We start from the raw sequence: 26,951 nt of genomic DNA, 5'->3' as shown, positions 1-26,951 counted from the left end.
TCCGTTGAGAATTCGATGAGAGACCCGTGTCTCAATACTCACGTCTGATTGCTGGATCAGAGCTTCGTATAATTATAAGTTTACTATTTTAGCCCTTGTCGAAAATCCACCATCTACAACATTGTTAGAGGTGAGATCCTTAAGCTTCTTGATGCGGGTATCATATACCCGATTTCAGATAGCAAATGGGTTAGTCCCATTCAGGTTGTGCCAAAAAAGTCAGGAATTACTGTAGTTCAAAACGATAAAGATGAGTTAGTTCCTACTCGAGTAACCACAGGGTGGTGAGTTTGCATTGATTATAGCAAGTTGAATGCAGTTACAAGGAAAGATCATTTCCCTCTCCCTTTCATAGATCAAATGTTAGAAACGTTATCTGGACATAGTTATTACTGTTTCTTAGACGACTATTCTGGTTACAACCAGATTCACATATCACCCGAGGACCAAGAAAAGACTACATTTACATGTCCTTATGGTACATTTGCTTATCGTCGCATGCCCTTTGGGTTGTGTAATGCACCCGCCACATTTCAACGTTGTATGATGAACATTTTTCTGACATAATAGATAATTTCCTTGAGATCTTTATGGATGATTTCTCTGTGTTTGGATCTTCTTTTGATGAATGTTTGAACCGTCCCACTCTTGTGCTGATTAGATGTAAAGAAAAAAATTTGGTTCTGAACTGGGAAAAGTGTCATTTTATGGTGAACTCATGCATAGTTCTAGGACATATCATCTCTAAAAAAGGCATTGAAGTAGATAAAGCTAAAGTTGACCTCATTCAACACTTGCCGCAACCTCGCTCTGTGAGGTAGGTTAGATCATTTTTAGGCCGTGCTGGTTTCTACCGTAGATTCATTAAAGATTTCAGTAAGATCTCAAGGCCACTATGTAATCTACTTGGTAAAGATGTTGTTTTTTTATTTGATGATGCTTGTGTGTGTGCATGGGAAGAACTCAAAACTCTTCTAATTTCATCCCCTATAGTCCGACCACCTGACTGGAAATTGTCGTTTGAAATCATGTGTGACGCATCTGATTTTGTTGTTGGTGATATTTTAGGACAACACGTCGATAGGCTTCCCTACGTGATATATTATGCTAGCAAGACTCTTAATGATGCTCAACTTAACTATTCAACTACTGAGAAGGAATTGCTTGATGTTGTTTTTGCATTGGACAAGTTTAGGTCATACTTAATGGGGTCTAAGGTCATCATATACATTGATCATGTTGCTCTGAAATTCCTTCTTTCTAAGAAGGACGCTAAAGCTCGTCTGATCCGATGGATATTGTTGTTACAGGAATTCGATCTCGAAATTCGAGATAAGAAAGGGTCTTAAAATGTGGTTGCTGATCACTTGTCTAGATTAAATGTTGAGTCTTTTGATGATTCCTTGCTTATTAGAGAGTCTTTTCCTGATGAACAATTGATGCTTGTATCTGAGTTTTCGTGGTTTGCTGACATTGTGAACTACCTTGTTACGTGAAGAATGTCTTTGCATTGGTCTAGACAAGACCGTTCTAAGTTCTTGGCTGAGGTTAAATACTTCTTTTGGGATGACCCATACCTTTTTAAGTACTGCCCGGACCAAATCATTAGGAGATGTGTCCCCAACATTGAACAGAAATATGTGATATCTTTTTGTCATGACCAAGCATGTGGAGGCCATTTCAGTGCCAAGAAAATGGCTGCAAAAGTCTTGCAGAGTAGGTTTTATTGGTCATCGTTGTTCAAAGACTGTCATGCTTATTGTATTGCTTGTGAACGTTGTCAGAAACTAGGAAGTATTTCCAAGAGAAACATGATGTCGTTGCACCTATTTTGATTGTTGAACTGTTTGATGTGTGGGGAATTGACTTCATGGGACCATTTCCTAATTCTGAAGGTAAATTTTACATCCTTGTCGCAGTTGATTATGTTTCTAAGTGGGTAGAAGCGATTGCGACCAAAACAAATGACCACAAGGTGGTACTTTCGTTCTTAAAAGAAAACGTATTTTCTCGTTTTGGCACCCCTAGAGCTATAATCAGTGACGATGGTTCACACTTTTTCAATAGGTCTTTTGAGTCATTAGTTCGTAAGTATGGCATAACTCATAAATTCGCAACCCCATACCATCCACAGACCAGTGTCCAAGTAGAGGTTTCTAATAGGGAGATTAAACATATCCTTGAAAAGACGGTTAACCCGTATAGAAAAAATTGGTCTTTGAGATTGAATGATGCTTTATGGGATTATAGAACAACATATGAAACTCTTATTGGCATGTCTCCTTACAGATTTGTGTATGGCAAGCCTTGTCATTTACCTGTTGAATTAGAACATCGTGCATATTGGGCTATCAAAAAGCTTAACTTTCCTCTTGATAAGGCACGTACTCAACGAAAGCTTCAGCTCAATAAATTGGAAGAGCTTAGAAATGATGCCTATGATAGTGCTAAGTTGCACAAAAATCGAATGAAAGTGTTTCATGACAAGCGCATTTTGTGCAAGTCTTTTACACCTGGTCAGAAAGTCTTATTGTACAACTATCCCTTGCATCTTTTTCCAGGTAAATTGTGTTCTAGATGGACAGGCCCATTCTTGGTGCGCACAATATTCCCTCATGGAGTTGTAGAACTCGAAGATGTAGCAACTAAGAACGTCTTCAAGTTCAATGGACAGAGATTGAAGCCGTTCCTTGAACCAATTCCACCTGAAATTGAAACAACCGATCTGGAAGACCCCATCTATGTGGACTGAACTGGTTCACCCCTTGTACGTACCACGGGTTTAGAATTCCATTATATCTCCTTGCTTTCTTTTGGTTTCAGTTTGCTAGATTATCTTTTGATGTATATAATCTTTGTTGTTGTGATATCTACCCTGTTGTTTGCTTTGGACATACTTTACTCTCTCTGGTTTGGCTACACTTTTTGGATCTGGTACTCTCTAACCTCTTCCTTCTTTTCATGAACTTCATGGTATGTTATCACTTTGTGAAACCTTAGAAACATTGAGGACACTGTTTAACATAGGTTTGGGGGTACAAGTAGATATCACATGAACTTTGTAGCGATTTGGTATGTTTGAATCTTGTGAATAGATAACATATTTCAAAAAAAAAAATGATGAAAAATGAAAAAGAAATGGAACTCATTTGCCTTGAATTGTGATACCTTTGGTAGTCATAACTTCCTAGAGTAAACCATTTTCTATGCATGTCTAAGGTGATACACTTTACACTCTTATCACATGTCCTTAGTTGTTTCAGTGCTAGAATTGTGCCTTTGAAAGCTAGATTGACATATCCAATTTTTGTGAGCTAAAACTGAATGCAGGTATCACTTTCACGGAATCTGAGCTTATATTTTGTCCTAGAACTTTGTGGGTATATTTTGAGCAGCGCCAGTGGAGTAGGTAGGACTTTTCTTTTGGTTTTATGCTTTACTCGAGGGCGAGCAAAACGCAGGTTTGGGGATATTTGATGGGCACCTGATATTGCATACTTTCTTATCATTTTGTAGGTGTTTATGGTATTTTGTTACACTAATTTCTTGAATTTATGCCAAATTATGAATTTTGAGTTCTTGTTCGTTGCAAGTAAAATGTGTGGCAATTGTCCTGATTTTTTTGTTCTATAATGATAGGGGAATGGAAAGAATGGTCTGAACATGGGATATGAAGGAAGTGGAGCTACATTGCCTTGTCAAGCTAGATACCAAGTCGGTGTTAGGAAGACACATGCAATGGAAAAAGCAGTTGGGGTGCGAGCAGATTTATGAAGTGAATGGAACCAGTAGTGAATAAGAAGTGCAAGAAGAAGAAATCAACGGGACGAAATCCATAACTCAAAATTGTATGAAGAGCAAACTAAGCCCAAAATCCACTCTTGTATACCACAGCAAGGTATTCGTAATTTCCACCCAAATAGACCCTTAATCCCATCTTTCATTACTGGATCACAAAACAACTCTATTTTCTCTCCTACACGACCGACAGTCTCCATCATCTAAAAACAAAGATAAACCTAGCTATGCTAGTATCATCTCTGTGTATCCTTATTTCGCTCTCTCTTCCTCATCCCGGTACCATTTCACGTCAAATCAACCTCTTCATCGTTTTCGACAATATTCAGTCATAACCCTAGGCTTTGAATGGTACAAGATCAGGTCAGCTGTTTGGTTCTCAAAAGCGACAGAATTGACAAGCTAGAGGTCTGATTTTGTTACTCCTTGCAAACATCAACAACAGAAGCAAGAAATTGACGGCAATAGTCAGAAAAAGGAAAAGATGTTGACCAATTCTCTCTACAACAGCAAGCAACAGGCGTGTAAAATTAGGTCTGAATTTGACTTTTTTTGCAACATCGACATCAGTCAAATGGGTGAAGATAGTGCAGTGGCGGTACATGAATGAAGAGTCTGCCAAAGTGGTGAGTTTCAAGAAACAAAATCCCTAAATTTTATATTGTATCTGTTGGTTGTGTGGATGAGAATTTGGGGAGAAATCTTTGTATAAATAGGGGATGTTATGATGTATTTGGGAAGGCAGTGAGGGAGGAGAGCAGAATTTAATTTTCATCTATTGCTTTTGTTGTGAAGTGACTTAGTAGAACTCAGTTGAAAAGAGCCTGCATTTTATGAATTTCAAAACTTCATCTGTTTCTATAAAAGCCATGTTCTAACTTTCTTAGTTAGGGCTTAGATGAAGCCCTTAGCTTACTTCTAGTTGTTTATGATAATGAAAATGTTCTTGTAAGAGCTTAATTGAATATGTATAACGGGCTTAGATAATCCGTTATGCTCAGTTTAATCTTAATGTTACAACTTATAACTTTCACCTAATATGTATTTCATCCTAGGTTGTTAGAACAATTATCAGTTGTGGCATCAACTCATGTTTCATTGTCTATTTTCAATTTGTGATCAGTTGTGTTGTAATAAGACAATTGATACTAGGAATTGATATCTTATTGGTGACTAAACTATCCATTTGAGATCACCTTAGATACATGACAGTCTCGAATCTTCACCGTTATATGTTACAAGGACAAGAGTATTTTCATTAGCTGAAATATCTAGTGTAGGTTATGTGGTAAATTCAGTTGCCTAGTGCTTCCTGCTTGATTGTTTTATACTCTTATTGCACCTTTATTTCTGTGTTGTTTATAGTTTGATATTCTTAGAAATCATCTCGTCGTATCGACATCTCCTAGTTTGAACTAGTAAAGTAAGGTTTTGAATTTAATCTCACACTACCTTAGTCTCTCTGGGTTCGATCCGTATTTGCCCTGTTTACATTGTTGACACCGTGCACTTGCAGTTTATTACAATTGTAGGCTAACTTTTTAGTCCTACCAGGATACCTATTAAATAACATTATGGAGTCTAAAAACTTTACCTAAGGTAAATCACTTCATGTGTAAATATGTTTGTGATATCGTACCTTCCAATGAAACGCTAACAAGAGTCATAAATTATGGAGGAGATACTTGTAAAATGTGTAACCATGGAGTAGAAATAACTAAACATCTTCTGATGGAGTGCATTTTATCGAGAGCAGTATTGCAGACAGTTAGGAGCAAGCCAGAGTATTCATCGAAATAGAGATAATGTAGCACAGTGGATAAAAAGCTGGTTTGAAGATGGAATGACTACTTTGGTTGATGACCGGAGGGTGAATATGGAAAATACGGCTTGGTAGATATGGAAATCTCGTTGTAACTATGTATTTCAAGTTTCACGACCAAACCCAGTTGGAGTTCTTAAGTGTATCCAGCTGCTAAATGACAGTACGGGAAATACAATGTAGCTGAAAAAGAATACTACAACGTATATTCAGGAAAATTTGAGAAACATGGCCCATTGGATAACACCATGAAAAGACGAGGGTACCCAAATACACCACAATCTTTTATTTTGATCACAACCTATACAAGACCCACTGTATATAAACCTCTTGGAGATACAATCACTCAAGGAATATTTCAATACAGTGTCCACTTAATATAGGGTCAGTCCGATCTGGCCTAACTCATGAATTAAATATCAAAGGCAAGTGGATAAAACCAATACACTTTGTGCGATTGTCTATGGATATGGAATCTCTACAATACAACAACAAAGTGATCACTTGATAAAAGGTACGGAAATAACCGAAACCAATGGGATCAATATAAAGTGCCATGTTAACGTATAAAGTGCAATTTACTATAATTATAATAAAACAATTATAAATTAAAAGTAAATGGCACAACAAGATTTTGTTAACGAGGAAACCACAAATGCAGAAAAACCCCGGGACCTTGTCCAGAATTGAATACTCTCAGGATTAAGCCGCTATACAAAATCTAAACCAACTTCGTGTAGTTGAGACCAAGCAACTAAACCTATAGTTCACCTAGTTCCGTATATATTCATGCGCCTCCAACTTGCAATAAGTCATGCACTTAGAACAATTCCGTTAGTTCGTATTCCAAACAGTAAAGGAACAACAAATCTGTTCGGTAACAACACTTTTCAATCAATGTGATATGAGTTTGACAAAAGGCTCTTCCGTTTATCCCAATAAACTCCTTTGTCAGGTCCTTAGATCTATCTAATAACAATTACGAAAGTAATTGTCAAGATTTTGCAATCAATACTTTGAATCACAAAGAATTGTATTGATGCCAATCTACTCAACTAATCAATCAAATCTATCACAAAGATAAACCGATTATAGTTGGATCATTTTCCATCCGAAACAAGTTTTGTGCACACCAAAGATTATGAACCCAAATCAGAAATCTTCTTCATCTTCAAATCTTCTTAGATCTTCAATAAACACCTGCACACAATCAACTTGAATCTCTTGTCATCAATCACACATAGAGCGGAGTCTGTTAACAATGGATTATCACAAGACGTCTTTAGAACTACAAACGGTCTAAAGATCCCCGTCGAAACTTCGATCTAGTTTGAGTGAATCTTATATCATAAGAGAAGATTCTCAAGCATAAACAAACTAGGTGCAATCAAAGTTCAACAACCGTTAGTCAATCAAATCAATCGAAAACTACTAATAAAATGCAATTATCTAGTTTCCCACCAACGGTACTCGTAGAGCTTCCCATTCCCAAAGAAGTCTTTAAAACGAGCGATCGTAAGAGATTTCGCCTAATTAGGTTACTTTCCTCTCCGAATAGACGACTCCACCAGTAACAACACAACAAGGTAGTTTTGTTGGCTCTGAGGATTAGTTTGCTTGAAATGCAAACTTCAATATTTATAGACCAAGGAAGTTTGGACACCAAGGAATTTCCAAAACTGAATATTCTCAAAGATATGCAATAAAGGAAACAACGGTTTTCATAATTCCTGGAAATGCTTTGTCCAAATATTGATCGAAATCTCATTAGAAAATCTCCAGTTATTAGATGCACATTATCAATTTTTATTTTCTAAAGATATGCATTTTAATTGCTGGAAATTAAAAGCATATAAAACTAAAAACCTTAATTAAAAGATTCTCAATTTATTTCGATCTGGGATTCTCCTTTAGCTATTAAGGAATATCTTTGAACAATAAAACATAAGCGTTACTGCACATGTTCAAAGTATATCGACATATTTATATTTCCATATTAACCAAATATATATTTCGGTATCTCTGAGAACTCTAGGAAATCCGAAAAGTTAATATTGGTCAAGTTTTTTTGTGTTGTAACCAAGTGCACCTCTCATTAGGATCGGTTACACCAATCACTAGGATCTGTTGCACCTCTCACTAGGATCGGTTACCATATGTTGCACCTCTCACTAGGATCGGTTACCATATGCCCATGGTATTTAACTTTTATTTGTTGCACATGTTCATAGGATCGGTTCCCCAATAACTAAAAACTTGGTGCACCTCTTACAAGGATCGATTCCCCTTTTGTGATCGGTTGCACCTCTTACTAGGATCGGTTCCCAATGTCTAGAGTTCGTCATACCAATTACAACAAATCGATCATACCATCTCAGGTGATTACTTAAGTTCGGTTTCACTAATAAAAGTCATACCAATACAAAAGTCAGGCATTGTGAATAGTTTTACCAAGATACATAAACAAGTTATGAGCGGTTATACTATACACACATATTGGTAATCCAAATATTTGCAATGAATAACAATACCAATAAGTATAGCGATTTTCCTTTCGATTCATAAAACAAGTTTATGAATTGTACTTCCTTTAATATTCACCCATACCCATACATAATCACAATAGCATTCATACGATTATGTTGATATCTTATATATGAAGTTCAAAAGATAAGCGTTATACTTCGTATTGTATTCCTTAATACTAGTCTCACTAGAGTATAATCATTCACAGCTTCGCAGTTACGTTTTCAATATGCACGACTTGAAAGATACGTTAGGGAATGAAGCAGTTCAAGTCAAATGTTACTAACCTCAAGTCGAAGGATGATGTCGTCATTGTAGCTCCTTACTTCTTCACATTCTTCAAGTCTTCACGTAATACTTGTAATGTATCATATCCTATTACTTTCAAGCTAATCTATACGAAGTTGAATCTAGTGAATAATCAAGCGACTCTTTAAATGAGTTTTGGTTCACTAAAATATGACAACCAAACTTGACACACCAACGCTTGGTGGGTTCAACCGAGCTATGCTCTAACTGAAAAAGCGGGGGTACAACAACCACACCCAACAATTCGATTAGCAATTTGTATGGACAAACTCCAACATACTTTCTAGAGAATCAACTAGACAAATCTAGATAAAAAGTATATCAAAGATTTTATATCTCAATATCTCGATTTGATATATACTCAAGCAAATAGAAATCTGCGAGTCTTTATTAAATACTTGAGAGATAACTTGGATGGTACCAAAGACCAATATCCAAGTGTCAATCAATTTAAATCAACAACCAAAAGGTCGGATATTCTAATTGATTGAACAACGCACAACCTGTGATTTTCAATTATATAAACAAATATAATGCAGAATAGAAATAACACAGACACCAGAATTTTGTTAACGAGGAAACCGCAAATGCAGAAAAACCCCGGGACCTAGTCCAGATTGAACACACACTGTATTAAGCCGCTACAGACACTATCCTACTCCAAATTAACTTCGGTCTGGACTGTAGTTGAACCCCAATCAATCTCACACTGATCCAAGGTACAGTTATGATCCTACGCCTCTGATCCCAGCAGGATGCTACGTACTTGATTCCCTTAGCTGATCTCACCCACAACTAAGAGTTCCTACGACCCAAAGTCGAAAACTTTAATAAACAAATCTGTATCACACAGGAAACTCTACGGTAAGAGATAAATCCGTCTCCCACAAATATGCATACGAGTTTTGTTCCGTCTTTTGATAAATCAAGGTGAACAGGAACCAATCAATAAACCGATCTTATATTCCCCAAGAACAGCCTAGTATTATTGATCACCTCACAATAATCTTAATCGACGCAGCGAAAAAAGACATTGTGGAATCATAAACGATGAGATGAAGTGTTTGTGATTACTTTTCTATATTGCCTATCGAAGATACAAAATCTCAAGCCAATTATTTCAACTGTACTCGTACGATAGAAACAACAAGATCAGATCACACAACTACAAGAAAAGTAGTATCGGTCTGGTTTCACAATCCCAATGAAGTCTTTAAGTCATTAGCCTGGTTTAGAAGAAGAAACCAAAGGTTAAAGGAGAATCGACTCTAGCTATGCAACTAGTATCACACATAAGGTGTGGGTATTAGGTTTCCCAGTTGCTAGAGTTCTCCTTTATATAGTCTTTCAAATCAGGGTTTGCAATCAATGTTAGCTTGGTAACAAAGCATTCAATATTCACCGTTAGATGAAAACCTGATTAGATTCAAGCTAATATTTCTCAACCGTTGGATCGAAAACTTAGCTTGTTACACACGAATGAAATGTCCAATTTTGGTTTTACGAACCGTTCCCAAACATTAACATTTGTTGGTTCAACAATAGTTAACCAAATGGTTAGCCATATGATTACTTTCATATCAACCATATTCTTCTTCACCATAACTAATTCACATGACTCAAATGAACTAGTTAGAGAGTTGTTCAATTGCTTAGATCTTATGTAACTACACAAGACACAATCGAAGCAAAAACGGTTTGATTCATTCGAATCGGTTCATGACCTTTATAGCCACGGTTTGCAAAAGCATTCCTTAGTTTAAATAAACATGAGTTCAAGAATAACCGGTTTTAGATATAACCTGCTCAAGTTCGCGGACTGGGTTCGCGGGCTTAAGCTCATGGAAGGAGTTCGTAAACTCCAGCAGAAATTCTCGGGTCGAGAACTTCCGCCAGTTCGCGGACTTGGCTCACGCCACTTCCATTTCTCTTGATCAATAAAGTTCGCAAACTTTGGTTCAAGGAATAAGGACTTATACATATATGTTTTTCCACAACAATGCTTATATCCTACCAATGGTTATGTAATCTAAACTCTCATTTCAATCATTGAAACATTCTCAGAGGACGGATATAGCCGTTATTCACAGACCATTTTTCGTCAGAGCAATTTTCAAAGTGATTGAAACATAACATGACTTTTGTCACTAGGTAAAGAAGAATTCGGCTAAAGCGAAATCTTCCCAACACATATTTCGAGAAATAGATAGGCGAGATAAACTCGGATCGAAATAGCAAATGTGCATAATGAAAGTATATATATCAAAACGACTTTTGTCTCAAGAGTAGGAGATAGAATAGATATACTTTTGAGTGACAAATAAGTTCAAGTCTCCACATACCTTTTAGTCGATGAAGATCCACCAGTTCCTTGAGTAGTCATTCGTCTTGTATGATGATTGCCATGGAGTTCTTGAGCTCAACTACACTTTCTATCCTAGTCTGAGACCTTTAGCTATGTAGGCTAGAAATCAAGACTTATAGTTTTGATCACTAACATTGACAAACATGCTTGAGATAGCAACACATGCGAGTTCGACCGAGCAATGCTCTAACACTAACAATCTCCCCCTTTGTCAATTTTAGTGACAAACTCTTATATCATATGGGTAAACAAATTACAAGAATTCATTACACATACGCTTGATTCCCAAATTCAACAACACAATAACCTGTATACATTCAATTCATAAATGCCGTTGTTGACATTATAATAACAAAGCTAATACTCCCCCTAAAGGTAAGATAGGTAGATTTTCAATCCGCACATCTTTGTTATTTCCATCATTATATGATATGTTACTCCCCCTTAGTCTATGCTTTACTCTTTCGTTAGATATAACGTTTAAGCACCATTATCCTTTCCTTAGTGATACCAAATCAATATCAATATCACTTGTTTACTCCATATATTTCTCCCCCTTTTTGTCACAAAATGACAAAGGTACGAGCAAATAAAGAACAAACCGAAAGGATCTTACAAATCTTACAAAGAGACTTGCAACCTATAAGAATTAAGCACGAGGGTTCCACAGACCATTTTTGATAACCAATATCAAAACCGAAACTACAACGTAATTTTGTTTTGATGTGTTACCAAGGAAACAATTGCCCGAAGCAATTTTCCCTAATAGTTTAGCAAACCAAAAACCGACTAAGCACCTTAGTTCCTTTGCTAAATTGATTGTACAAATACAATCGCTTGTTTGATAAAACCAAAATAAAGATCAGAATTAACTTTATTTTTCTCATTAGGCTCCAGTTATTCTCATCAATAACTTATACCTTTCACTTTTAAATAATACAAGTACTAGGTTAGTTAACTAGCATTTCTTTTTAAGGCATTCGATTAGACTTGAATAACCGAAACCTCCACTTTGATAAGTCTAACTAAGATCAGAATAACTTAGTTTCTCTTATCTGGAATCGAATTGGACTAAACAATTCATCCCGAAAACCTTTTCTTTTGTTAAGCCATAAACAATTCATACAAACCAAGTAAATCAACTTGCATAATTATTAACCTCAACCGGAAGCAATTGAAACAACATAGACAATAAAGTATCGCAATTGTTCCGAAATTTCGTGAGCCTAAACAATTGATACCAAACAATAAAGCAAGATAACAATAGTTTTTCTTAACCGGAAACAGTTGAATCACACACACATCCATACACAAACAATGGAATAAACATCAATTGTACCGAAATTTTGTTAAGCAAAAGCAATGAATATATGGAATAAAATCAGGCTTTTCTTAAACAGGAAAACGATTAACTAACAAATTAGTTACCTCAAGTTCCGCATCCTCTTCACCCCTAAAAGATATATCATTAAGCGCAAGTTCACATAGAAATCTCCCCCGTTGTGTTGTCATCCTCTCGCAAGACAAAATAACAACAACAAAGGGCAACCTTTCCCAGAGAAAGGTTGAAAAACCGGTTTTAACTAATGCAATGCAAAAGTTGAAACCCCGAAACACAAGGTACTAATATACCTTGACAATGCCAATAGACTTCCTTAGATTTTCGAATGTTGCCATGTCTAATGGTTTAGTTAGAATATCAGCAATTTGACGTTCAGATGACACATATTCCAGTTTGATAACTCCATTCTCATATTATTCTCTGATAAAGTGATATTTAATATCTATATATTTAGTACGAGAATGTTCAACTGGATTTTCAGTCAAGCGGATAGCACTTGAGTTATCACAAAGGATGCTCATGGTTGGAATATTTATTTCACAATCAATGAGTATTTGCTTCATCCACAAAATTTGAGTACAACATGTACCAGCAGCAATATATTCTGCTTTACAAGTTGACAAAGACTGTGAATTTTGTTTCTTGCCGTGCCAAGCTACAAGATTTTGACCAACATAGAAGCATCCACCAGAGGTGCTTTTCCGATCTTCTACACATCCTGCCCAGTCTGCATCTGAATAGGCAACAAGGCTGTTGTTTGTATCCCTAGACTATGATAAACCATAATCTAGGGTACCATTAACGTATCTTATGATTCGTTGTACAGCTTTGAGATGTGATTCTCTAGGATCTGCTTGAAATCTTGCGCAACATCCCACACTAAAAACAATGTCTGGTCTTGTTTCAGTTAAGTACAACAAACTTCCTATCATAGATCTGTATAGTTTCTGATCAACTGATTTTTCTTCTGGACTCGATTGAAGTTTTCCAGTAGTTGGCATCGGAGTTTCCATAGGTGTTGCTCCTTTTAGTTCGAATTTTTCAACTAAATTCCTTGCATATTTTTCTTGAGAAAGAAGAATATTGTCTTTTTGTTGTTGTATTTGCAAACCAAGAAAATATGATAATTCTACAACATTGCTCATTTCGAATTCTCCACTCATAAGATTTAGAAATTCATCTATTAGAGATTTTGAGGTGGATCCATAGATGATGTCATCTACATATATTTGTGCTACAAGAACATTTTTTCCACTCAATTTGGTGAAGAGTGTCTTATCAGCACCATCTCTAGAGAATCCTTTTTGAAGTAAGAAGGATGTCAGCTTATCATACCAAGCTCTTAAAGCTTGTTTTAGACCATACAAGGCCTTTTTGAGTTTAAAGACATGATCTGGGAATAATGGATCTTCAAATCCTTTGGGTTGAGAAAAAAATACCTCTTCTTTTAAATCTCCATTCAGAAATGTTGATTTAATATCCATTTGAAAAAGTTTTATCTTAAGATAGCAAGCATAAGCAAGTAAAAGTCTTATTGATTCTAAACGAGCAACAGGAGCAAAAGTTTCATCAAAGTCAATACCTTCAATTTGAGAATATCCTTGAGCAACGAGCCTAGCTTTGTTTCTGACAATTGTTCTGAATTCGTATGATTTGTTCTTGTAGATCCACTTTGTTCCAACGATGTTTACTCATGTCAGCTTAGGAACAAGTTCCCACACTTCTTGTCTTTTAAACTGATTAAGTTCCTCATGCATTAAGTTTACCCAAGCATGTTCACTGAGTGCTTCCTCAATATTTTTCGTTTCTATTGAAGAAAGAAAACATGAATAGTGACAGAAATTCCGAAGTTCTCTTCGAGTCATAACTCTAGTATTGGCATCTCCAATGATGTCTTCATAAGAGTGTCTTTGATGTACCCACTTAGCAGGTTTTTGGACAATATTTTCAGTATATCATTGGGTTGTTCAACAATACTTTCATTATCGTCTTTATCATCCGTGTCACTAATTAAAGGAACAACTGATGGTTCGTCTTTAGTCTGTTTTTCTTTAATAACAGTTTCAGATGGAGGAAGCTCTGTTGCAGTGTGATTGTCTTGACAAAAATCGCTAATGTCATCAATAACCACGTTAATTGATTTCATCATGACTTTGGTTCTGAGATTGTATACCCTGGAGGAACGACTGTCAGAAGCATAGCCAAGAAAAATTCCTTCATCACTTTTGGAATCAAATTTTCCTCTATGTTCTCTGTCTTTGAGAATATAACATTTGATTCTGAAAACCCTTAAATAGCTTAGATTGGGTTTTCTTCCACCATAATTCATATGGTGTATTTAAATTTTTGGATCTTAAATAAACTCTGTTTATAAGATAACAAGCTGTAAATACAGCTTCCCCCCAGAAGGTTAATGGTAGGTTTTTATTGTGAAGCATTACTCTTGCCATTTCTTGAATATTTTTATTATTTCTCTCAACTACACCATTTGTCTGAGGTGTAATAGGAGCAGAGAATTGATGAGTAATTCCAAAACTATTGCAGTATTCATAAACTTTCGTATCCTTGAATTTTGTACCACGATCGCTTCTTATCTTCTTAAGTTTGCGACCTTGTTCATATTGAATTATATTCACAATAATCTTGAACTCCTCAAGAGTGTCATTCTTGTGCTTCAGAAAAGCAACCCACGTGAAACGTGTGTAGTCATCTACCATTACTAAAGCATACTCATTTCCTCCAACAATTGCTTGTTGGATTAGACCAAATAGATCCATATGCATTAGATCGAAGATAACTTTGTGACCTTTATCACAAATTTGACTAACTGACAAAAGATTTGCTTTCATTTCTTTAACATAAAAAACATCGTGGATTTCAGGAATACCTGGAAGTTTGATAGTACCCTTTTTGCTAATAAGACAGCTTCTTCCATCTCCGAAGGTTACTGATCCTCCTTTGTAGTCTTCTGTTTTTGTGAACCAAGAAAGATCACCTGTCATATGCCTACTACACCCACTATCTAGAAACCATTGGAATGGTGAAGTTGTTTTAAGTGCAAATGCTCCAAGACATTGTTCACCAGATTTAGGATGATTCGTTAAGTTCTTATAGAGTTTCTTAACACGATTAATCAGACACTTTGTAAAACGAATCTCCATCCTTTTTGAAAACGGTTCCTGGTTTGTCTCTTATTAGACTGTTCAAGATGTCTGAATGAAGGAATTGAACATCTTTGAGAATCTCTTGTTTTAGAATCTTCTATGTTTTTCACCAGTTCTCTATCAATCATGATATTATTGATCTCGTCAGTATGTGACTGGTTCTGTTCAATCTCTTCATCTAACATCTTAACAAGAGCAGAAAAATATTCTTCAGAGTCTTCCTTAAGACCCTCTAAAATCTTTAAAATGTTGATCGAATCGTTCATCTGATTCAAATCTTATAGGTTGGATCGCACCAAACACAGATTGTTAGATCTTTTGTGTTTGCCTGCTCTGATACCAATTAAAAAGACGAGGGTACCCAAATACACCACAATCTTTTATTTTGATCACAACCTACACAAGACCCACTGTGTATAAATCTCTTGGAGATACAATCACTCAAGGAATATTTCAACACAGTGTCCACTTGATATAGGGTTAGTCCGAACTGGACTAACTCGTGAATTAAATATCAAAGGCAAGTGGAGAAAACCAATACACTTTGTGTGATTGTCTATGGATATGGAATCGAGACAATACAACAACTAAGTGATAAAAGGTACGGAAATAACCGTAACCAATGGGATCAATATCAAGTGCCCTGTTAACGTACAAAGTTCAATTTACTTTAATTATAATAAAACAATAATAATGCGAAAATTAAAAGTAAATGGCACAGCAAGATTTTGTTAACGAGGAAATTGCAAATACAGAAAAACCCCGGGACCTTGTCCAGAATTGAATACTCTCAGGATTAAGCCGCTATACAAAATCTAAACCAACTTCGTATAGTTAAGACCAAGCAACTAAACCTATAGTTCACCTAGTTCCGTTTGTATTCCTGCGCCTCCAACTTGCAATAAGTCACGCACTTGGAACAATTCCTTTGGTTCGTATTCCAAACAGTAAAGGAACAACAAATCTGTTCGGTAACAACTCTTTTCAATCAACGTGATATGAGTTTGACAAAAAGATCTTCCGTTTATCCCAATAAACTCCTTTGTCAGGTCCTTCGATCTATCCAATAACAATTACGAAAGTAATTGTCAAGATTTTGCAATCAATACTTTGAATCACAAAGAATTTTATTGAAGCCGATCTACTTAACTAATCAATCAAATCTATCACACAGATAAACCGATTATAGTTGGATCCTTTTCCAGCCGAAACAAGTTTTGTGCACACCAAAGATTATGAACCCAAATCAGAAATCTTCTTCGTCTTCAAATCTTCTTAGATCTTCAATAAACACCTGCACACAATCAACTTGAATCTCTTGTGATGAATCACACACAGAACGGAGTCTGTTAGCAATGGATTATCATAAGACGTCTTTAGAACTACAAACATTCTAAAGATCCCCGTCGAAACTTCGATCTAGTTTGAGCGAATCTTATATCAGAAGAGAAGATTCTCAAGCATAAACAAACTAGGTGCAATCAAAGTTCAACAAATGTTATTCAATCAAATCAATCGAAAACTAATAATAAACTAAAATTATCTAGATTCCCACCAACGGTACTCGTAGAGCTTCCCAATCCCAAAGAAGTCTTTAAAACGAGCGATCGTAAGAGATTTTGCCTAATTAGGTTATTTTCCTCTCCGGATAGACGTCTCCACCAGTAACAACACAACAAGGTAGTTTTGCTGGCTCTGAGGATTAGTTTGCTTGAAATGCAAACTTCAATATTTTTAAACCAAGGAAGTTTGGACACCAAGGAATTTCCAAAACCGAATATTCTCAAAGATATGCAATAAAGGCAAAAAACGGTTTTCATAATTCTTGGAAATACTCTGTCCAAATATTGACCGAAATCTCAGTAGAAAATCTCCAATTAGAAAATGCACATTACCAATTTTTATTTTCTAAAGATATGCATTTTAATTGCTGGAAATTAAAAGCATATCAAACTAAAAACCTTAATTAAAAGATTCTCAATTTATTTCGATCCGGGATTCTTCTTTAGCTATTAAAGAATATTTTGAACAATAAAAGATAAGTGTTACTGCACATGTTCAAAGTATGTCGACATCTTTATATTTCCATATTAACCAAATATATTTTTCGGTATCTCTGAGAACTCTAGGAATTCCGAAAAGTTAATTTTGGTTAAGTTTTTTGTGTTATAACCGAGTGCACCTCTCACTAGGGTCGGTTACACCAATCACTAGGATATGTTGCACCTCTCACTAGGATCGCTTACCATATGTTGCACCTCTAACTAGGATCGGTTACCATATGCTCATGGTATTTAACTTGTATTTGTTGCACATGTTCATAGGACAGGTTCCCCAATAACTAAACACTTGTTGCACCTCTTACAAGGATCGATTCCCATTTTGTGATCGGTTGCACTTCTTACTAGGATCGGTTCCCCAATGTCTAGAGTTGGTCATACCAATTACAACAAATCGATCATACCATCTCAGGTGATTACTTAAGATCGGTTTCACTAATAAAAGTCATACCAATACAAAAGTCAGGCCTTTTGAATAGTTTCACCAAGATACATAAACAAGTTATGAGCGGTTATACTAAACACACATATTGGTAATCCAAATATTCGCAATGAATAACAATACCAATAAGCCTAGCGATTTCCCTTTCGATTCATAAAACAAGTTTATGAATTGTACTTCCTTTAAACGAATTTAAAACATTGTTTCCTATGAAGAAATCTTCACCCATACCCATACATAATCACAATAACATTCATACAATTATTTCCATATCTTAAATACGAAGTTCAAAAGATAAGCGTTATACTTCGTGTTGTATTCCTTAATACTACGTCTAACTAGAGTATAATCATTCACAGCTTCGCAGTTATGTTTTCAATATGCACGACTTGAAAGATACGTTAGGGAATGAAACAGTTCAAGTCAAATATTACTAACCTCAAGTGGAAGGATGATGTCGTCGTTGTAGTTCCTTACTTCTTCACATTCTTCAAGTCTTCACGTAATACTTGTAATGTCTCATATCCTAATACTTTCAAGCTAACCTATACGAAGTTGACTCTATTAAATAATCAGACGACTCTTTAAATGAGTTTTGATTCACTAAAATATGACAACCAAACTTGACGTACCAACGCTTGGTGGGTTCAACCGAGCTATGCTCTAACACACCAGAAACCACATTGTTCATTTTTTGTTGTGATGCATCATATATGTGGGTGCAGAAAATATCTTCGCCACGTGTAAGCCCACTAGGGAGCGAAATCAAACGGTCAAATCTCCTTAAAGATATTATATTATTACCAAATATTGAGATAAAGCATTTATTAAAGACGCTCGATAGGTCAAATCAACTGACATGAGAGTACACTGGAACTTATACATAAAGGGTAGTTGCAAAGTTGAAGTTACGAAGTGAAGAAACAAAGATTAGAGGAACGAGATAATTAAATGAAGAAGAAAACTCATCTGATCCATCCAACGAACAATATCTTAGCGAAGAAAGAATGATCCCAGCGACGGAAAATTGTTGAACAAGAAATAGGGACAGTTGTATAGATAAGAAACCGAAGTTATTGCCGATATAGTAGTAGCACTTTATAGTGAAAATTGAGGTGGCGAGATAAAAGGTGAAATCACGTGGAATGTGTGATTATCAGCGAAGTAAATATGAGTTGTACTCCACTTCACTGATTGCCTATAAAAGGAAGCCTTAGGACATTGTTAGAGAGATTGAGTAATTTGGTGAGAGTTATATTGTGAGAAAAATTCTTATCTTATATACTAGGTTTTGTGCTGTAAACTTAAGAAAATATCAATAAGATTATCAATTGTTTATCACTTCGATTTCAAGATCAACATTATGTCCCAATTTACTCCTCATTTCGATACTTTGGGTGTACTACCGGTTTTTCGGTAGCTACAATATAAAGAGCAAAATAATGTACATCATATTGGCATATGACTAGTTATTTGAAATTTTGCAGGTGCTTATGCACAAGGAAAATGTATCTATGCAAACAGATCATAAACTCAGAGTAGGCTGAATGTGCTGGATTGTTGTTGGCTATGGAATGGGCAGAAATAATTGGAATACCTTACGCGTGTTTTGGACTAGATGCACAAACAGTGGCTGATACGGTTAACGGACATCACCAACAAGTAGTTTGGCAAAATCAATCTTTGATTTTGGATATCAAAAATAAAATAAAAAATTGCATATATTTTTTATATCTATGTTGGTGTTCAAAAATGTACTCCGAATTTCTATAAGTTTGTTTAACAGTGTTCTCTTTGTAACAATCTTACTAGCTGTGTAGGAAGAGCAATCATTTAAAAGTTGGACATAGTTCCTGCACATTCTCATACTCTATAAACAAAAATGAAACAACTCCCTCGGATCACATCATGCATAACCTTTAGCTCTGTCCGAAAGAGATATTATTCTCCCATTAGGGAGATTCAAATCAGATGAATCCAACAACAGCAGTTATTCTGGTGATACCTGAATATGCAGAAGAAAAACTAGAATAATCAACTATACCGGTTACCAGAGAAAACTACCAGTACAAACAAGTAGAATAGGATCTTTATGATGATTCATTTTGTTAGGCTATTATCGCTTTACCATCGTTCCAGTTATAAGTACCTCTTGCTTTTATTGAGGTTGTTACCAAATCACGACAATGATAAGATCAGACTGTGTAGCGGTTCTTTGCGTATCTGTCATGTTTCTTGGCATCTTCCTGAAAATGTAGGAACATAATTTACCTTCTAACTTGATATCATTATAGAGGTAAAAACTCGTTTGTCCGCAAATAGTACAGAAAAGTATAAAAGTAAGTCACTTACATGAAATATGAAACCTATGTTATCATTGTAATCAAGAAACTCCTTCCATTGTCTCCCAATGCTTAGCTGCACGAGAGAAACTTAACATTAGACTCGATACATTCCTAGCTAAGTCAGAAGGAATAAACTTCCTGAGAAGAAGAAGAAGAACATCTGGCAACTGGTTTTGGGTGCGTAGTATATCCAGTATCAAGATAACCTTCTAATTTTGGCACCACTATTCAGTGCCTTATGCCCAATTGTTTCTACTTCTGACTAAAGTTAAACCAGCTATCAAGCCCTCCAAAGAGCAACAATTATTTTGTAAGAGGCTTAGAAAAATCGCCGCACATTAAAGGCTCAAAAAAGCTTCGGAATCTTTCCATTTTGCAGCATTGACATGGTAAACTAAATTGATTCAGAGGAGCTATTAATTCTCCAAATGCTCCAACTAGAATTCAAAAACTAGTTGTAACAACAAAGAATGGCACTACGAATTGAATATGACTGGATCTAAGAAACATGAAAAAAATTAAGTGACTACAAGATAATCATATAGAAATAACCGAAGATTCCCCTGATTGACATTGTAGTAATCATTTGAAACATCAATGACTTACACACCTGAGTGGCTTCATTTGAAGCATTTTTGGTCCATAGAGCTATTTTTTCCTGTTTACCCCGAACATTAACAACAGCTCCACATATGTCGTCGCCATGGTTGAATTGCTCTCCAATCATTGCCAACAGCTAATAAAATTGGGCGTTCTCATATCATTAATTAGTAAAGATAGCTTAAACAGTCTGGACATTGCTTTGTTAAAAAACCCTAAAAGTATACATGAAGCATACCGTATACAACCACATTGTATCAGCCTTCCCTCTAGGTGAACTTATGGTCCACTTCCCCCCATTTGCACAAACAGGGTCCTCCCATTTTGGCTCAATTTTGAACTTGAAACAGTGGAAATCTGCTCCAACGCCCAGCTTACTCGGATGATGTATGTTATTGTAGAGGCTACGAAGAATTTGCAAACAAAAAGAAAATTAAGAATCGTAAATCAATTTTAACCTAGCTTTAACCAACAGCTAAACAAAATTTTCTAATCAATTGAGATGTAAAAGAAACAAACAAACCCCCAGAAATCTTCGACTGTGGAGAAGGTATGGATGGGACGAATGGAGCTTCCCCAAGTGGCTTGTTTGGATTTAGCCGAAGGATTGTCGAACCAGAAGGTCCATGAATTCTCTAATGAATGAGGCCCTTGAGAAGGTTTCCGTTTTTGTTCAGCAATCGAGGATGAAGCATCTCCTTCCTCATGATCAACACCTTCATTTACTCCTCCGTCTTTTACAGATGATGAATTTACCTTCGTTTCCTCTGCTGACACCATTGTATTCTTCTTTCTGTCTTCTGATTTCTCTATTTTGGATCTGTTCTTGATTTGTCCTACGAAATGGTATATGATCCTTTAAAATCGCAACTGATTTTCTTCAACCTCGTTTTCCCTTCTATAGTTTCTGCACGGGTTAGTTCAGCTTCTAAATGCTGGAGTGGATTCTGTTAGGGGCTTTTGGGGGCAAGGAGCAAATTTTGCGTCATAATAATGACGGATTTTAAGTCGCGATACATAGTTTAGATTCTGGGATACTAAGAGTCTGCAACAAATTTTGGATCACAAAGCACTTTCCTGCCAACATGGTAGAATTTGGTTCGCGAAGCAACTTAATTTGTCAGGGGGATAAATTGGCAAAATTTGGGTTGAAGTGCATAATTTAAATCGCAGTAGTGGATATAGGTCATGATGCATATATTTTGAGTTACTAAACAAATTTAAATCATACTACAGATTTTGAATCGCGTGGCATATTTTAAGACTAAAGGCAGACTTGGGGTCAAATAAGCAAATTACATCGTTCACTACAACTTTTTAGGCATAAGTAGAACACATTCTGTACTACAATGGAGCAAACTATCTACTAATTGAGGGAGAATTCCTGCATGTTACAAAGAGATCGCATAGCACTGCTGGCAACATCCAATAACTGCAAATACTCATCAGCTCCATCAACCAGGCACTGCAAAAAGTTGTAGAAGCAAAATGAGGAAGATGACATGCAACAACATATTTCTAGTGAAAACTTGCACGTGATATTAGTGTTTGTGTAAAGATGACACAAATACAAAGGATCAATTTACATCTTAAAAAAGAAAAAGTGACCTTATCTGATTCACCAAGTTTTTTGCAGATCTTTGCCTTCTGCTCATCTGTTATGTCATCGGCTTCAACTACCACATCAAACAACTGGCAGTAATACATGTCAGTGCAAGAGTTTTTAACACAAGGACTGCTGATGAATGAAAGGCAACAAGTTAAAACATGAGGTCATAACCTGAGAAATCACTTGAGAAACAGGATATCCCTCAGCAATCACGTTATTAACCTCCTTGTTTGCTAATTCAAAATTCCCACTTCTGCATGCTGCCAAGAGAGACTGAACAACATCTTCTGGAATAACCTGGTCAGTTGAGGTTCCATCAGTACGGCAAACACGGAAAATTTTGAAATTACCATTCTAATATATAGAAAGAAGTCTCGACCAGAAAGTATATATAAAGAAGTAAGTGAATATGAGAAGCCTCTAATTGAAGTAATTACTACTGATCTTACAATCAATCTAGATCCTACGGACATATATAATATTGCATGGTCCAGCTAAATCTTCCAAGAACCGACATTTTTGCAAGATCGACTTGCTCTGATCTACAAATTTTAATTAGCTCACTAACTGCCCTGACATATTTTATACTTAAGTCGGGTGGGACAACATCTCTAGTAACAAGAAAAATTATGAACCAGCAGGTGGTCAAAGAAATATGCAAGAAGGGTAAAATTAACGCAACATAACCTACCCCAGACACGCTAATCAAGTCCTTGGAAGAAATTGAAGATCCAAATAAGCGAGCAGCACCCTGTAATGTGTCAAAGTTTGCAAGTTCAGTACTCTTTGTTAAAAGATGATATTATCCCAGTGGTAACAACTAGAAATAATTACTTGAGAGATAAATTTGATAAAAACAAGGCAAGAGTTACGAAGCACCAATTTCTTTCATGCTTTCTTATTATAGACAAAATGTTAAATGCTGCGTGGGAGTTGAGTTATGAATGGTTGTGATAAGTCAAAATGATACCCCACCTGCAAGTGTGTTATAGCTCGACGGAGATCGCCTTGAGAGATAGAGCTTAAGGTGGAAAGAGCCTACATTGATACACAAGATGTTACAGCCATTAGTGGTGGTAAAAAGAAGCCAACCTAGAAAGTAGTATAGCTAAATTAATACTGCACATCAAGCAAATAAGTTTTCACCTCAGAATCCAGAAACAAGCCTTCTTCTTTGCATATGTGCAATATACGACTGGTCATAATGTCCTCTGTAAGTGGCTTAAACCTAAACTTTGCACATCTGGAAGCAAGTGGTTCTATGATCCTGAACAACATCATATCTGCTAAGTAAGAACTAAAATAATACATGCAATTATAAGTTATTCAAATGAGGATGTCAGAACGAAGATAATAAACAAACCTGCTGATATAGTTGCAAATGAAGAAAAATCTAGTAACTTTGGAGTACGTTTCCATCGTTCGTCGCAAGGCGTTCTTCATAGTACATTTATTAAATTAATATTACAAATCAATACAAAGGACATAGTGAAGCTACATTACGTACGGAACACACCTGAGCATCTTCAGTCATCGAATCAGCCTCATCGAGTATAATGATCTTGTAAGGCGGACAAGGATAGGGCCTAACTTGATGAGAAAAGAAACTTAATAGTTAAGGAAGTGAAACCAAGTATAAGGCCTAAACCAAGAGTCCAAAATCGAATTTTACCCCTGACGACCAGCAGAACCAACAGCAATAGCTGCAAAATTCTTGATCTTAGTTCGCACCACATTGATTCCACGATCATCACTAGCATTTAGCTCTAGCACTCTAGCCTTGTAAAGTTCAGGTCTGCAGAAGATAAATATATTAACCAATGCTTCTGAAATTGAGAACAAAAAACATCTCTAATCACTAAATTCTATAAATATGGTAGTTCTAGTAAAGAGGGAAAACGTTCAAACTCACACCCACTGCCACTAGCTACAATAACATCTATTCTTTGGCAACCCGTTAAGTTCAAATATCTGTTGCAATTTTATTCCAATAACACCTATCGCGCATCCTCATGTCTCTCAGAGTTCCGATCATTTTCTTTAATCTTTTTCATCCCTTAAACCCTAATTTGAGGAAACACATCAAATTATCCAACATCTCAAACACTAATTTTATTGTAAATCAGACTAATTAACTATTTGCATCAATCAATAAACTCAACTTACACAGATCTTTCCACAAAATCAAAATTATCTTTATGTAACATGCAGAAAATTGAGTAAGGGGTATACGAATCCAAACCCCAACAGACATCAGAGAGAGAGGTATAGTGAGAGTACCCATAGAGCTGATGAGCAATGGCCAGAGCAGTAGTAGTTTTTCCAGTTCCAGGAGGTCCATAGAATAGCATATGAGGACACTATACAAAAGAAAAAAAATAGGGTTTCTTCAAATAAACTTCCAAAGATGAAATAGAAATGAATAAAAGAAAAAGGAAACATTACATTAGTGGTTTCAAGAGTGTTGGTAAGAACTCGAACAACTTCGTCTTGATGAGCTACATCTTTCACTTGCCTTGGTCGACTGTATCGCAATTTCAAAGGACATAAAAGAAATCAAAAATCAATGGAGAAATATAGGGTTCAGCTTAAGACCTAGAAAGAGAAAAGGAAAGAGGATTTTTACTATTTCTCGACCCAGGGCTGAGTGCTTTGCAACAATGGCGCCATTTTTGAACTTCTCTCTTGTTTGCAGAAGAAGACGGAGGAGGGGTTGAGATTTTAAGATTTAACAATAAAGGTCTTTACTACTTATATGAAGTGGCAAAAAATCACCTCGGGAATTTTGGGGCTATAGCTTTATGCCGGGAAAATTGGGCATGGTTCACCGTTTTTTTCTTTTTACCGAGTTGTCAATTTTTTTCTTTTTACATAAGATCTGCCCAACGGTCTTTACATAGAGAGGACGGTAGCGAAATACGGGTACAAACCAAGCCGTATGACTGACATTAGTTTTAGTCCATTGAACTAGATCATGAGCGACTAACAAATACAAAGAATATAAACTTAAACTTGGAAATTAAGGTTTTAATATCCTGTAATAGACAATGGGTTCTCTGATCTCCCATGAAGCTCTTCTTGTTAATTTGCTCCGAAATAGCTAAAGCATCACTCTCAGTAATGATTCGGTCTAAGTCTCTTTTCCACGACCACCATCAAAGCATCTCTAATTACTCAAGTCTCTGCTTCTTCTGCAGAAAAACATACCGTAAATAAATTGACTGAGCATTAACAAATTTATGGTTTGAATCTCTAAAAATGAAACAAATTTCTCCATTTGGAGAATTTGGGTTCCAAGCACCATCAGTATTTATCTTGGTCCAATCCTTAGGTGGAACCATCCAAGGTGAATCTTGTTGTGGTGGAGAGATTGCAGATATGCCATGTAACGACGGAGTTTTAATAGAGCTCGACATCATTGACTTTGCTCTCATACTTTGAGCCTAAGGAAATGGGGCTAGCTCCGTTAGCCAGGAACCTTACTCTCATTATTGAGGTCGACGGAATTGAGTGATCGGGATCATGTGATAAAAAGATTTGACAAATTTTGTGACAAATTTCTTAGTGATTTTCCAGAATTTTAATTTGACTATGAAATCCATTTATGAACTTATAAGAATATTAAGAATTTTTTGATATTTTTTTCTAGCCACTTCAATGTACGTAAAGAATATTGAATAATGTATAGTTCCAATACAAAAGTACATGCATCTATCTATGAATTTATAAGTCTGTTAAGATTTTTTCGATGGTTTTTCTACAACTATAAATAGTAGGATAATTCATTATTTGTAATATTTTTTTCTTCTCAACCAAATCAAAATGTAATCCAATGTTAGGAAAAGAATTAATATCAGTGATAAAATTAGTATAGAGTTATGCGAAAAGAAAAAATCACATCCAAATTAGACGCAAAAAGATCTTAAGAGTAGTTAAAAAATACTCACGATATTGAGATATCACAAGGAACAATATCACTTGCGCTTAATAAGCGGCCAATCAACTATCAACGAAATTTACCTATCAATCCAAATGCAAAACGCTCGGAATCAGTAAAGTACCTATTAATGGAGTCCGCACTTTATGAATAGTTTGTAGGTCATAAAGAGCATGTCAATATTAGTGGTGGATTACTAAAAGAAAAGGGAAGACTTTTTTGAAGCAACTTTATCCATAAGCTACCTCGTTTGAATTTGTTGAGAAAATTCAAGCAACGACATGTCATCCAATCATCTCATCATTTTGGGAATAGTGGTTCAATTAATATGGATAAAATTGAAGCCAGCTTGCCATAGATAGGAGGAAAATTAGGCAAATGGGTTTGGGAGGACATTTACAACATGGATAAAACTGGTTTATCCTATCGTATGCGAGTCGATAACTCACTCGCAACAGAGCAATTAGAGGGAAGAAATCAAAACAAAGAGAGAATCATGATTGTTGTTTGTTGCAATGGTGATGGATCTGACAAAATTCCTCTTTGGATCATTGGCAAATTTCCTAATCCAAGATGGTTTAAAAATATTAACTGGGACAATCTCAATTACACTTATCGAGCAAACTCAAATG

At 35.9% G+C, this 26,951-nt stretch overlaps 2 protein-coding genes across 2 annotated transcripts; both read right to left on the bottom strand.

Annotated features, from left to right (window-relative positions):
- Window positions 1–19,524: 19,524 nt before the first annotated feature.
- Window positions 19,525–21,721, bottom strand: LOC113299847 (eukaryotic translation initiation factor 4E-1-like). Its single transcript, XM_026548949.1, has 6 exons — window positions 21,297–21,721; window positions 21,012–21,177; window positions 20,784–20,909; window positions 20,181–20,246; window positions 19,978–20,074; window positions 19,525–19,833 (listed from the first exon to the last, which is right to left on the bottom strand). Exons 1-5 carry the CDS (start codon window positions 21,551–21,553, stop codon window positions 20,024–20,026), a joined length of 666 nt encoding a protein of 221 aa, XP_026404734.1. The 5' UTR covers window positions 21,554–21,721; the 3' UTR covers window positions 19,525–19,833; window positions 19,978–20,023.
- Window positions 21,722–21,951: 230 nt separating this feature from the next.
- LOC113332605 (replication factor C subunit 2-like) lies at window positions 21,952–25,140 on the bottom strand. The gene is made up of 12 exons (XM_026579132.1): window positions 25,009–25,140; window positions 24,828–24,906; window positions 24,663–24,742; window positions 24,055–24,177; window positions 23,899–23,968; window positions 23,746–23,819; window positions 23,529–23,649; window positions 23,358–23,420; window positions 23,074–23,133; window positions 22,554–22,679; window positions 22,382–22,465; window positions 21,952–22,238 (listed from the first exon to the last, which is right to left on the bottom strand). The coding sequence occupies exons 1-12, from the start codon at window positions 25,050–25,052 to the stop codon at window positions 22,140–22,142; spliced, it is 1,023 nt and encodes a 340-aa protein (XP_026434917.1). The 5' UTR covers window positions 25,053–25,140; the 3' UTR covers window positions 21,952–22,139.
- Between the last annotated feature and the right edge of the window lie 1,811 nt (window positions 25,141–26,951).

Source organism: Papaver somniferum, chromosome 1 (assembly GCF_003573695.1).
Source record: "Papaver somniferum cultivar HN1 chromosome 1, ASM357369v1, whole genome shotgun sequence".
Lineage (NCBI taxonomy): Eukaryota > Viridiplantae > Streptophyta > Magnoliopsida > Ranunculales > Papaveraceae > Papaver > Papaver somniferum.
Note: the sequence above shows the minus strand (reverse complement) of the source record. Positions and strands in the feature narration are given on the sequence as shown.